The sequence below is a fragment of the Diprion similis genome, chromosome 10 (assembly GCF_021155765.1).
Source record: "Diprion similis isolate iyDipSimi1 chromosome 10, iyDipSimi1.1, whole genome shotgun sequence".
NCBI lineage: Eukaryota > Metazoa > Arthropoda > Insecta > Hymenoptera > Diprionidae > Diprion > Diprion similis.
In genome coordinates, this window is record NC_060114.1 from 21,146,885 (window position 1) to 21,160,889 (window position 14,005).

The 14,005-nt window shown below is 38.6% G+C and overlaps 2 protein-coding genes across 16 annotated transcripts; one reads left to right on the forward strand and one right to left on the reverse strand.

The window, feature by feature from the left end:
- The first annotated feature begins 356 nt into the window (after positions 1 to 356).
- On the forward strand, positions 357 to 7,057 carry LOC124411986 (putative E3 ubiquitin-protein ligase UNKL). Of its 15 annotated transcripts, none has more exons than XM_046891594.1 (12): positions 357 to 1,055; positions 1,142 to 1,372; positions 2,739 to 3,161; positions 3,250 to 3,473; positions 4,066 to 4,205; positions 4,390 to 4,581; positions 4,691 to 4,883; positions 5,004 to 5,275; positions 5,393 to 5,602; positions 5,747 to 5,926; positions 6,338 to 6,517; positions 6,736 to 7,057. In XM_046891594.1, the coding sequence occupies exons 1-12, from the start codon at positions 973 to 975 to the stop codon at positions 6,898 to 6,900; spliced, it is 2,493 nt and encodes an 830-aa protein (XP_046747550.1). In that variant the 5' UTR covers positions 357 to 972; the 3' UTR covers positions 6,901 to 7,057. The 15 variants fall into 15 exon arrangements, with proteins under 15 accessions (XP_046747550.1, XP_046747555.1, XP_046747553.1 ...); XM_046891599.1 differs by having other exon boundaries at positions 6,356 to 6,517; XM_046891597.1 differs by having other exon boundaries at positions 4,405 to 4,581.
- A 4,829-nt stretch (positions 7,058 to 11,886) lies between these two features.
- Positions 11,887 to 13,981, reverse strand: LOC124412005 (cyclin-dependent kinase 20-like). The gene is made up of 5 exons (XM_046891641.1): positions 13,603 to 13,981; positions 13,343 to 13,531; positions 12,822 to 13,058; positions 12,233 to 12,460; positions 11,887 to 12,134 (listed from the first exon to the last, which is right to left on the reverse strand). The coding sequence occupies exons 1-5, from the start codon at positions 13,786 to 13,788 to the stop codon at positions 11,976 to 11,978; spliced, it is 999 nt and encodes a 332-aa protein (XP_046747597.1). The 5' UTR covers positions 13,789 to 13,981; the 3' UTR covers positions 11,887 to 11,975.
- Positions 13,982 to 14,005: the final 24 nt, after the last annotated feature.

Below are 14,005 nucleotides of genomic sequence, written 5' to 3' on the forward strand. Positions count from 1 at the left end.
ACTAGATTTTTTTTTCAGCTCTGCTATTATTCAAGTGCATTATTGGCGTGTATGTTATGCATCAGCATTAGATCATTTAATGGGAGTTCCGACGCTGATCGTTGGTTCTATGTTTTTCCCGCTCTACTGTCTCGGTAATCTCTGTCTCGCTTCTAGAGAATTGAGTCCATGAATTTTCAGCGCTACCCATAGGCAGCTCATTTTGGAATACAGCCATAGGAAAAGGAACGGATATAGTTCATGGACAGTACCGAAAATTTTCAAACACGACCGAACGTTGTATAGTTAGCCCGTGACAAAAGCACACAAACAAGCGCGAGGTGCTGCCATCTACCGTTTTATCTCGCTCGTAAATGCGTGGCGAAAAGTGTGCACACATTATAAAATCATTACTCGGGCGCGTATTAGTGTGAAAGCGAAAAATTGGATATAAAAATATCAAGAAACTAATAATTATCGACCGATCTGTTCGTAGAGGAAACGATACCAGGTTAAAAGTGAAAAAAGAATCTCCGGCTGACGTCCATATCGTGATATATCAGCGTCGACCCAGTACAAACAATTCTGACAATTGCAGTGCGTGTTGAACCAGTGACGCCGCAACACAAAGAAATTACGCATATGAACGAGCGCAAGAGCGACAGACGCGACAGCATCGAACTGCAGTGCGAGGCAGGAGAGTTTCTAGAATTACGCAAGATTCGAAGCAACGTCGAGGGGAATACATTTCCATCGCGTTTATAGGCGACGGAATTCGATGATCGCGTAGCGGTAATAAGAGCATCGTATCGTTTGACAATAAGAGAAGGGAAAGGTGTTAGGCGGCGGGGGTAAAGCGCATCGGCATGAGTGCGTGTTTACGTTCGGTACCAAAACACCAATGACCTTGAAACTCGTGATTATTCGGGGGTCACGTGACGCACGGGACGGCCAGGGATTGGCGGACCGCGACGCGTACCCTGCGCCCCTGGGATGCTCGATAGATCGTTTCGCAAGATGAAGTCCGAATCAAAACCTTTGTTGACAGCTCAGACAGAAAAGGCGAATCATTACACGTAAGTAGTGCCTGGCGGGGCCCCCGAGTGTGACGACAGACAGTGGTGCAGTGCTCACGGTCCAGTGTACAACGAATAATGTGTAGTTCTGTGGATTCGCATTCCAGATATTTGAAGGAATTCCGCGTGGAACAATGCCCCCTCTTTATACAACGCAAATGCACCCAGCACAGGCCCTTCACCTGCTTCAACTGGCACTTTATGAACCAGCGGCGACGAAGACCCGTAAAAAAACGTGATCGGACCTTCAATTACAGCGCCGACAATTACTGCACCAAGTACGATGAGACAACCGGCATTTGCCCCGACGGAGACGAGTGAGTACTTCCCGACCTCCTCCCCCCCCCCCCCCCCCCCGCCCCTTTTCACACTCGTCCAACACCCACCCGATTTTTTTTTAACGTCGCCCATATTTAACCACCCTCGAGAGCTCGAAAATTACTTTATTACATCATTCGGACCGCGTTGCCCGCCAATTTTTCACACCGACGCGGCTCTTCAGACGATTTTCGCATCATTTTCATACACGCAAGGAGCTGATTTTAACAAAGGAACTCTGTCGGTATTGATTTTCTCCTACTTATCCTAACAACAAAGAACCAAATGCCTTGTGATATTTTATATTATTATCATTTATTCTACACAGTTGTTGGTTCAACAATTATAAATCCATATTGTATACCAGGGATGGCTGGCCGGTCGATCGAGGTAGAACGGACGATCCTGGCTATGAGGCCAGTCGATCGCGACAAGGGACAAAACAATATGTGACTCTGTCAAAAAATATTTCATTTAATTCTGTAGTAAGGATTTGAAATTTGTTTATCGCACAGAGTGTAGACGGTAAACGATAGATCTAGTATCCGATCAAGTTGGCCATCCCTGCTGTATACCAACAACCGTTGTAACACTCAATCAACCGCCTAGTTTGTTCTTTTTCACTGGTTCATGTGCAGAACCAAAGCGACCTGCTTACCGGCGTTGCCAATCGCATATCATCTCTGTTGTGTCAGAGTTATGTCGAACGATGCACCGTAAACTTCTATTTTTTTCAACTATTAGACCGCCAGCGATCGAGGGCTGATAACTCGATGGAAAAATTGTCAAAATGCATCAGGTTCACCTTGTGCAACGTTGTTGTTTAGGCTCTGGTCACTATTGTGGCTTTCCGACTGCCTCAAGGTTAACAGACTGCCTAAAAACTTGCTCAGATTTCTTATAGTTGGCCAAACTATAGGCGATATTAGTAAAAATGAATTCACTTCCCTTGGAATGAATAAAATTGTTTGTTTTACACGTCGTACGATTGAAGAATTAATCAGTTATTTCTGAGGAGTAGGAAGGATTATAAAAACGTTCGCTTAAATATCTATAGCATCACTTTAATCATATTTAAGGATGCAGGTTCTGCATTACAGAATTTTTATTTGAAACTATGTAATTTTGTAAAACTGTGTTTTTGTTCAAATCGTTATTCAGAGGATAAATTTCAATGCGATAAATCAATTGCTTCGTAATTTCTGGTAATTAGAATCAACAACAATCGGTTGAAACAAGATTCAGTTTTTTAACATCCTTTGTTTAGTAATTACGTTATTCGCGAATCAATCGGTACCTTTTGCAATAATGAAGAATGCAAAGGCAAAGTAGAATGACGGGTTTTTAAATTTCTGCCTGGTTCAGATGTCCATTTCTGCACCGTACTGCGGGGGATACGGAGAGACGTTATCACCTCCGCTACTACAAAACCTGCATGTGCGTTCACGACACAGATTCAAGGGGTTTCTGCGTTAAAAATGGTCCACACTGCGCGTTTGCACATGGAAATCACGATCTGCGACCACCGGTATACGATATCAAGGAGATTCAGGCCCTCGAGAATCCAGATTCAGATCCAAACTCGTCGACGAACGGGCCAAACATATTGGACAAAGAGAGGAATCTCATGAACGAAGACCCCAAATGGCAGGACACCAATTACGTACTAGGAAATTACAAAACCGAGCCGTGCAAACGACCGCCCCGGCTCTGCAGGCAAGGCTACGCTTGCCCGCAGTATCATAACAGCAAAGACAAAAGGCGCAGCCCTAGGAAGTACAAGTACAGGTGAATTTTTGTAATTACTCTACGCATTGACGTACGATTAGATATCGACCTGGCAGATATTGTTTTACAATTTCAAATCCCTTCAAAGATCCACACCGTGTCCAAATGTTAAACACGGAGAAGAATGGGGTGAGCCTGGTAACTGCGAGCAAGGCGATGCCTGCACTTATTGCCACACGCGCACGGAGCAGCAATTTCACCCCGAAATATACAAGTCCACAAAGTGCAACGACGTACAGCAGGCTGGTTATTGTCCTCGCGGCGTATTTTGCGCCTTCGCACACGTTGACCGTGAGTGTAACCTCATCAATCGTACGTAACAATGTCTTTTCATAAAGATTGTTAGCTTAGGATGTGCGATAAATGTACTTTACTGGCTTGACGTAACACATTATTTTGTTTTGTGTAACTTTTTACTCTTGGTTTTTACTCACGTAATGCAATCTCCTTCCTTCGAAGCATGCATTGAAACAAATTAATTTTCAGTCCAGCTGTGGAAGATCATGCTAATAAATGTGTCTATTGTGATTCATTTTTTAGTTCATTTTTCATGTACTCATAACTTTCAATTTCGGCCATTTAGCGAGTTTACAATTCCATAAATTTTATCGTGTCTACGTTGAACAGTAAATAGTCGAGTTTCAGATTTGAAATAATTCAGGCTGCATGAAAATCGAGTCACGTAATTTTTGGGGAAACCGGTCAAGTCGTTAGTTCCTGTTTCATTTTACAAAGTCTTCTCCACTGTGAAATCTAGTCGATAGTTCGTCAGTTAATTGGCAATTACCATTATCTTCTATGCTCGAGTCGTTTGGGTTCGTCTTGTGTTAAAATATACAATTAGCTGTGAGAATCGCTCAAGATTGATATATTGAAAAATTGGTACGGTATGCTGATGGAGCAGTCTTGCCAACAGAAGAAATGAGCCTCGCGAGGGACATGGCCGTGCCTCTTGACGGCACCAACATCGCCGACCTAATAAGCAGCGTTCTGACGCCTGACAAAAAGCTTCATGACAAGGATAAACCGCCGAGCGATAGCAGTGTAAGTTTAAATGTTTCTATTCTTCGTTCGCTTCGTACTCATTGTCCGAGCTAAACGAGACCGAAGGCAACTTTGGATATATTGAAAAAAACTCTGACAATGGCACGGATGCGGTGGATTTATTTTCAAAACTTTATCGCATCATCGTCCGCGACAGACGACTAACAATCACAGATTCGTTCAGTTTACCGGGTTTCAGAATGGCAGCGGGGGAGATGTCTCAGAATCTGCCAGCACGACCAGCAGCGTCGGGAGCAATAGTTCTCACAGCAAGGCGCCGGGAGCTCAACTTCACAATTCATCTTCAACTGCTTCAGCGGCCGCTCAGCAAAAACTCACAAGCATACTTTACAACTCCTCGTCGCTCTTACAAGCTGTAAATATAACATTCCACTTATATATGTATATATATATATATATATATTGGAAGATGGCTCAATAACTATATTGTTTTTCTTCATACTCTATCCGTTATGATTTTTTAGAGTGAAATAAGGAAGCAAATGATGGCAATAGAGAGCGATCCTCTTTTGAATAAAGCTGAAAAAGCTCAGCGGAAACAAAGTCTCTACATAGCTTTCAACCTCAATGGCACACTCGGTAGTCATTCTTTGGGCTCGACTGTATCTCCTCGCTCGACGTCTTTCTACCCTAGCGATACGGTCGAATCTGTTATCGGTATGTTGAACGAATAATCTGGATCAGTTGATGGAAAATAATGCTATTTGTTTAAACGTATCAGAAAACGGACTGCGTTCATTTCTAATCGTCTGTACAAATGTTTGCCCATATTTTTAGGCAATGCACTGGATGACATACATTTGGACGACCCGTTGAGCTTAGTAGACTCTATTCATAGAGATAGTAATTCACCAATGAGCAATTCTATATCGGCTGGATTGGCTAGCTCCGGTTTACTGGGAAGTTCAGCTCCGGTGAATATACCTGGAATGACGGAAAGATCTGTACTCAGTAATTTTTCACCGTCTACTTCCAGTCCTCTTCAGCAATTACAGTCCGCCGGTTTTCTTACGGGATCAAGATTTTCTCACCAAGATTCAATGGAATCGGTAATGAGATAGACATTGATTAAATCTACTGAGTTTCCTCGATTCGATTTACTCGCTAAATAAAATTACTCCCACTTATTTTCACCTTCTAATTCACGTCCAATCTTTTCTCCACAGACGATGCCTTTCATGAGCCAAGCTTCGGATCCGTTCAGCAATCACATCTCTCAGCTCAGTAGCTCTGCCTCGAAACTCAGCGGATTCAACAGCAGTTTATTCGACTTTGCAAATCAGGGCATGTCTCCGTCTCGTGCTCAGCCACTCCCAGCATCGCCCTTAGTCAACGCATTCTCCATTAGTCCCAGCAATACAGGCACACTATCAGAGGTGAGTAAGCGACCGGTCAAATTTTTTTCCCTTTAAAATGAACAGACAATAATACAAAGGGTAGCAAAAACGGGCAAATGTGTAGAAGAAACGACCCGAACCAAATTAATTTATTCCGATCGATGACGAGGATTTTTATTCAAGCCTCCGTTCGTTGAATTCGATCAGGTTCAAAGGCTCCGGGAAGAGCTGACTTCGAGTCGTGCACAACTCGCGACGTGGGACGAGCGCATAAACCAGGCAAGAGCTGCGTGTACAGCCTGGCAGCTGGAAAGCGAAGAAGCTAAGCGTAAAGCGTCTATTGCCGAACAACAGAGGGATGAGGTGATTGTTTATCCTCCATTTTATCGGGGAGTTTTCCACTCAAGTTCCGACACGCTTATGCTATCAATTGCCCACGTTTACGATGTCAGTAATTGCAGTATAAGTCATATTAATCACCTCTTGTGAAAATACCGATACATTCCACCAGCATCCGTAAATAGTGATAGACAATATTTTTTTTCCCGCTCTCTTTGCCTTTCAAGTAGCAGAAAATAGTCTAGGTTTGAATTCTTTGCAATATTAAGGTATTTCGTTGATCGCTGAACGGTGAAAAAAATAATTTTCTGTTTAATATTAACAAATTTTCAAGATTATTGAGTAAACTTCTCTTAGTTTGTGGGAAACTTGGTAGAAAACTCCCCATTGTGAAAAATCATTGTTCAATCGCAAGAGAGATGCATTGTACTTTAGAGTATGGATTGCTTGCAGGCCTTGTTGCAGGTAAAAGCATTGAGAGTTGAAAACGAAGCGACAGTGGGCGGCCCCTATCTTCATACCCTGAGAAGGACCAGCGAGCTCAGATCACTGTCCATAGCGACGCTGAAATCTCTGCAATCTCAACTACGGTCCGATCTTGAGGAAGTAGAAAAGGTAAAGAACACAAACAAACCTGTTTAATGAAAAATTGTTGGTTGTCAATTAATATGCGAGCAGAGGCGCGCGTTGAAAACTTTTTATCTTTTGCCGATTCGTCGAGATTTCTTTGCCGTACAATCATCGGTTATCTCTGTATAGGAATCGCTTCCGCCTTGGTTAGTCGTCGAATAAGACGAAATCGCTCCCTGTTGAGGCATAGATTATGTTCGCAGGTACTCTACCTTGAAACTGCAACAAAATGCATGGTCTGCGAGGAACAGAACCGAACGGTTACTTTGTCGCCGTGCAACCACTACGTCGTGTGTTCGGGTTGTGCACCGAACCAGCGTGAATGTCCGTACTGCCAGACACCAGTCGCCTCCACCAGTCAAGCCTGAGCTATAATTCGTTGAAATTTTATTAATGCATTTATTATTTTAAAACGGTGAAGGATCTTACTTGTCTTTTACTGAAAAGAGAAAGAAAAAAGCAGCATTTGGTAATTATTATACCACAATTATACCACTCGCAGTTTCGAACGAAACAGAAACTGAAATAAGGTTGAAATAGGATAGGAATAGTCGTTGAAAATGATGATATATCGAGAGACGAAAGTATACGGTAAACACGCCTTAATAATTGAAAATCTCGCTTTATTATACTTGTCGTTGATTTTCTTAAATATCTTTTTTTTTTCCCCGTGCTATTTCCTTTTTTTTTTTTTTTTTTTTTCCTTTGTCTTGTCTTGTTTTCTTTTATTCGTACAACTCTATTGCCTTTGACGATTGATTAATTTTGCATTCCGATAATCGTTTTTTTTTTTCCTCCTTATACATATATATATATATGTATATATATATCATGCTTTTATATCTAACTTGTTTCTAACAGTTGATGAAGGAATAGTACCTTGACATATATGTGTGTGTGTGTGTGTTATTTCACTGAACTAAGTTTCCATTCAAAATGTATTTAAAAAAAGGAACAGAATTTAACTGTTATTTTGTATTATTTGCGCATTTCATGTGTTCTAAAACACAGTCAAAATATAAAAATTGCAGTATTGAGTTTTTCACGCACGTGTAACTTTTCCTTTTCTACACGTTGTACTCGCGTTATCGCGATAATAGGTACATTTGTTCGGTGACACAGTGTTGAGAGAGAGAGAGAGATAGGAAAAAAAATCAGGGTACTGATACTGGACGGATAAGTTTATAGCGACTGTCAGTGAGCATTTTTTTTATTTATTTATTTTTTTTTTCGCCACACAGACTTGATAATTTTTTATCGCCGATTTCGCGTAGAAAGAGAAATCCAAATGAAATAATTGGATATTTTTTTTTCTCTCCGATCCGATCTCGATAATTGTAAATTTTGCAAACATCTAACGGTTGAATTCGTAATTGCGAGTATAATAGAATGAACAAGCAAAAAGATAAGAAAATGAAAATTAAAACTTGTACTGTTGAAAGAAAAATGCGGACATACGATGTACCTATGAATGTTTGGAGATATTTCATTCAAGCAAGTAATAACACTAACCTAACGTTATTTTATCGCCGCTTTTACATTTTCATATTAAGAAAAAGCTTCTATACGTACATATTATATAAATATATACATAAATGATAGAAGAAGAAGAAGAAGAAGAAGAAAAAAAATAAATAAATAAATAAATAATAGTAACGAATGCTTCGAGTAGAAGAACGGTGTTGAAATGTTAACTGCGTACTAATTATGAAACTAAAAATTCAATTTTAATATTGTATAGACGCAAAGTCAGAAGAGTTGAGCATCTGTCAAAGACATTGTTTACCCTCGACGGCTGGTGTGTAAAAATATCTAAATTGACTGGCGTAAGTTTTGACTTCTGTAGGAATCAAGGGAACGCGTATTAGAGTGCTTTAAAATTTTTCTACAGTGTTTCGAGCTGCGTACAAGTACTTGTAAGCTGCAACGGATACCTAACTAAACCACACGTGTACGATTTAATAATTTACTCTATAAATTTTGCTCATACCGAAAAAATGGTATATACGTACATACGTAGATACATACACGCATACACTGTTACATATACGTATGCATGTACAGTTTGTATATCGATTTGTTTCAATTTACTATGAAATAAATATGTATCGTGTTAAGCGGGTAGACGAGGGAGGCAAGCAAGGAGAAGTAGAAAGACGACGAGCAGTACTAGTTTAGGTGGCTAGGATAGATAGGCGGTTATCAAATTTTTTCTTCATAGACACAAAATATCAAAATAAAATCAACATTAAAGACTATTATTATTATTATCATTAATAATATTATTATTATTATTACTACATGTGTTATTATCGTCATCAATTTCACCTTTATTTAATATTATACTTTTATAACCGTCGTTGTAATACCCGCACCGCACAATAAGCGTACATAGATTCATTCACAAATTACAATTAACGGTCGAAAGGTTCGATTATCATAGAAGCTCACGATAGTATCTACTCATACATACATGTGTACATATGCACGTACATATAATATGTATATTTTTCAATGCTGAAATGTGCGAGATAAGGGTATTGAACGAGAATAAATCTTACTTAATTATCTCAATATTTAACATTATAGAATCACGAAAAGTTCGCGATCAAGTTTTCAATTAGATTTTCTTTTTTCTACGTCATTGGATGAAGTATAAAAAAAAAAAAAAAAAGAAAAGAAAGAAAGAAAGAAAAGAAAAACTATCAAAAGAAGGAAAGAACGAAAACAAAAATAAAAAATATAATAATAAACAAACAATTGTTCACTTATGTATCGCTTAAAGTTAGTAACTATTATAGTGAAGGACATAAAAGAAACAAGCAAAGAAAATATGTGAGGCCAAAAAAAGAAATATTCTCATTTTGTTAGTTCAATTCCCAGATTACAAGTGAACAAACAATTATAATGTATACATAAAATATGCAATTACTCTTGTATGATATGGATGGGCTCGGCTCGTCTGTAACGTTATATTTTTCGTTACATTTATATACGCATAATGGATGAACGAAAGAAAGGAAGAGAAAATATGCTGTCAATCAGCTGCTATATAGCTTTCAATAATATCGCGCATCTCCTGTCAAATAAATGAACGAAATTCATTTTCACATAAACAACATTTAATACTAATAATAATAGTGAAATGCGTTCTAATAAGATTTTTCTAGAACAAAAGAAGAAAAACGCTAAAAAAAAAAAAAAAAAAAAAGAGAGAAAGAACAGAATTTTTTTTTTTTTGTTGTATTTAATGTAAAACTTAGGAGCTCAGTCGAATGGCAATGAAATTAACCAAATTTCCCTGTTAATCGATAGCCGTACATGCCATAGCTTTTTTTCAATTACATACTCCATTAGATTAATCAATTTAGACCTAGGATAATATATTTTTCAATTGTGTTTGTGCAGTAGTGTTCTTAAGCCAATGACTCGAAATCGTTGAACATTAATTATACGAACTTCGCTGGGTTTCATATAATGCAGCGTTTACTACGATTTTACGAATTATGTGTTTACTCTACCAAAACAAATGATAAGAAAAGTGGATGAGTGTGTTATAAAGTTTCGATGATCGATTAAGTATTTAGACATTTTTCCAATAATTCAATAGGCGTGCGTGTGGCTGAGGAACACTATTTCTCTTAGATTATTGTGATCATAAAATAGACGAAAAAAAATTGAATATTTAAGTTTAATCTAGAATCTAACGTTTTACAAATCGCTGTCTCATATAAAATCGTCTTACATTAATCACTGAAGTGATATTTAAAAAATGTGCTGTCTCAATCCGCCCAAACTTACTACGATTCTCTAATGTTTACGCGAATGGCGTTTCGCTACGAGACGAAGCAGCGATACGAAATTTAATCCCTTTCTTATTCACCCAAGTATAGAGTTTAATACTTTTGAGTAATTGTCTTATGTTTGGGCTGATTTTGTGGCTTATTTGATGTATAGATTTAGAATATAAAAGCATTAATATGAATGGAACTATTTTATTCGAGATTCAAAAAGCAAACAAGCAAGCAGTACAAGAAAAGTTATTAGGATCACATTAAACTGAATAGAGTGTAGGATAGGTATTCCTGATAATATAATTACGAATCTTACAAAATAATAAATACAATATATTATTATTATGCTATTTTACCTATGATAATAATAATATTACAATTACAAAATTAAATTATTGTAAAAGCAACAAATTTAGCTACGAATAGGGTAATAGGAGAGTAACAAAATAAATGGTTAGCTTATATTATGTACGAAGAAAATTGAATATTGATGCAAAACAGTTGAATATTTATATGCTACTTACTGCCCGTGTTGTTGGTTTCGTTGTCAACAAAGATTTTCATTATTTTCTTATAAAACAAAAACTCGAAAGACATAAAGGAAAAAAAAAGAAAACGGAAGGAAGAAAGAAAACTAAAACACTTGACTCAGTTTTAGCTTCAAAATATTTTTATCTTGCAGTGAATCTATACTACCGGTACATTCGAGTAAACAAACGATTACAAAACGCTTGCAAGTATTATCACGATCAGAGGTGCTGTTGCAATAAATGACACAACGGATAAATTGAAAAAAGAAAGCGAAGAAAAAAGATAATAGTTCAACAACGTACTGAAAGAAAAATTCTTTTCAAAACTATCGTCGCTTCAGCGCGAAGAAAACCAACAATAGGGTAGACTAAATTGAACAATATATTTTTGACAAATTACAATAACGCAGATATAAATGTCAAAGCAACAGCCATATGGACGATTATTCATCTGGTGGTATCATATTCATGACACATTTTGTGAGACAATATTGTAAGCATTTTACACGTGAAACTATATTCTAGTGTCATTATTGTCATAATTATTGTTATTATTACTGGTATTACTTCCGCCGTCTTTTATCATTATTGACATTCTCGTGCATGTCATTGCACTTACTAAGAATATCGTAATTACTATCATCAGATCTTGATATAAAAATTCGTTTCACGCGACGATTGTGTTTTTTTATTTCTTTAACGAATCTTTAATCAATAATTACCCATATGGTTGTTGTCTAAGATCTACACATAATCACTAGGCTACTACTACTGTACAATAATAAATTTTAAATTACCTAATATAGTAATGAACATGGAAAAAAGTTGCTGATCATTTATATATATTTATATATTATAAAATTTATAATTTATGCAATGTGAGGACCATCGGCAGCTACCGTCGATCACTCACGCCTCTTGTTACTGATATTCTTTATTCTTTTCCACAGAGCCGTGCCTTTGCACTCTATTCTCGGACAAAAAAAAATCAAAGAAAAACGCCATTTTGTCTTAAGGCTTTGGGGCGATTACGAAGGAATTAGTGGTATTGCCGCTCTAAAATTAAGCCAAATAGAAGTCCTTGGATAACAGTCAGACGCCGTATAAAGATTAACGACGTTACACGATGCTCAACAAATTTTGAAACAAAACTGTACGTTGCAAGTTTCCTTTAACTTCTTCCGGCTTCACTTGAACCCGATGATCCGGCGGTGGTTTCGGCAAAGCAGATTCAGGGCAGGGGAACGGTCGCGAATGAAAATACAAATGCTTTAGTGCCTGAAATAAGAAGTCGTTGAAGATGATGGAGTGCTTTTATTGCCAAAAGGAATAGCCTTGTCGGTTTACACTCGCCGAAAACTAAGAATCTCACACACCGATGATGCCGTCAAGCGTTTCGATGAGTTGTAAACGAGAAGCTGTTTGATCAGATCTATAGCATCCGGTGTCGCATCTGGCACGATCAAATCCCAGGGCAAACCCTTGTGGCACGGGAATGTGATTTTGTTGTAATCTGGAAGGGTAGTCAAATCGGGCCAAGATTCCGTCGTCGGCGAGCCAAGCAATCGCAAAACAATCGCCAGCTGCTCGATGTCCGTTTCTCCCTGAAACACGGCGAAGGATTGAGGTGCGCAATTGCGTGCATAACCCTAATTGGTCACTTGGGATGAAGTAATCCCAAACGTTTTTCAAACTCGCATAGTAGAGTCCCTTGGTACCTTGACTTTGCCGATGTTTTACAATATTTAAACAATCAATTTTGGTTAGGAAAATTAAGCGAGCTTTTTCTGTGATCCTCAAACAATACCTAGATATTTTTTTTAGATTTTTAGAACTCATTGTTGCAGCAGGATATCGCGGTTGGATCTGGGGTGAACTTCACCCTGTGTGATACCGTTATGCGATTATACTGAAGCATGACCAATTAGGGATAAAGACGATAGCAATTCTTCTATCCACGCTTACGGCGAATAAAGGCGCGCTGTTGAGTATTTCTCCGAAAATGCATCCCACCGCCCATATGTCTACAGCTGTGGTATAATAACGCGCTCCGTACAACAATTCCGGTGCTCGATACCATCGGGTTGCAACTTGGTGCGAATAGGAATGGCTGTTGTCGTCCCAGACCAATCGGCCAAGACCAAAATCGGCTATTTTCAACACGCCCTCCCGGTTTACAAGCAAGTTTGCGGGTTTCAAGTCCTGCGAAACCAGAGTTTCATGTGTTGTAATTCTTAATTCAATTAAACTGATCAGCCAAACGTGATGAATGCTTGTTGAAATCTATCTAGACGATTAACGATTCTGTAAATCGGTGTCAGAGCTCATTCTGTCTGTCATCTTTATGCCGATCCGTGAGAATCGTGCAAAGTCTGAAGACATTGAAGTTTGGTGCATGTGCATAAAATGATGAGCGACTTTTCAAACCAGTGTAAGTTATTCACAGGTGTAGATTCGAATACACTGTTTAAACCCTCCAAACTCACCCTGTGCATAACATTATTTGCATGCATGTACGATACGCCCTCGAATAACATCTTCACGTAAGTTTTTTTTTGAGAATCGTTGAGCGGCCTCTCCGAGTCTCTAATTATCTCCCACACGCCGGATGGCATGTAATCAAATACCATGACAAAATCCAATCCCACTGGGAAAACGTCGATTAACTCAACTACCTGTGGATGTCGATCATAAAGATGATTAAAAATTGCTGAAATCGATCCGCAGTTGTGCTGCTATTCCTTACGTTCCGGTGTCTCAGCTCTTGCAGTGTCTTGACTTCTCGTAATACGGAGGTCGGAATGCCCTCGTCAATCTTTTTGAGCAATACTTTTTTCAACGCCACCTCATTGCCCTGCTCGATGTGATAAGCTTTCAATACCAGCCCATGTGCGCCTTCGCCAATCCTTCCGACCACAACGTATTTCTCCATTCCAGAGGCTAGTATCAAATTATTTGGGTTCAAATCTTTGCCGTTTCAATTCTCAAAGCATCATCCAAAGATTATTAATTTACGAATAGCTTTCCAAGCAATATATTTCGAACTTCCGACCGTGGCGCTGTCTTGTCAACCAGCCAAAACCTGCATATATCAAATGATACAGACGCACTAAAACCAAACTCCATGACAACGATAATTTTATTTCATC

Excerpts from the sequence above, each read along its gene's own strand:
- LOC124411986 (XM_046891594.1), top strand. The coding sequence starts at position 973 with ATGCTCGATAGATCGTTTCGCAAGATGAAGTCCGAATCAAAACCTTTG. Across the intron at positions 1,373-2,738 it reads ATTTGCCCCGACGGAGACGA|ATGTCCATTTCTGCACCGTA; the intron begins GTGAGTACTTCC and ends TGCCTGGTTCAG. Across the intron at positions 5,276-5,392 it reads ACCAAGATTCAATGGAATCG|ACGATGCCTTTCATGAGCCA; the intron begins GTAATGAGATAG and ends TTTTCTCCACAG.
- LOC124412005 (XM_046891641.1), bottom strand. The coding sequence starts at position 13,788 with ATGGAGAAATACGTTGTGGTCGGAAGGATTGGCGAAGGCGCACATGGG. Across the intron at positions 13,059-13,342 it reads CAAATAATGTTATGCACAGG|GACTTGAAACCCGCAAACTT; the intron begins GTGAGTTTGGAG and ends CTGGTTTCGCAG. Across the intron at positions 12,461-12,821 it reads ACAGCGCGCCTTTATTCGCC|GGAGAAACGGACATCGAGCA; the intron begins GTAAGCGTGGAT and ends GCCGTGTTTCAG.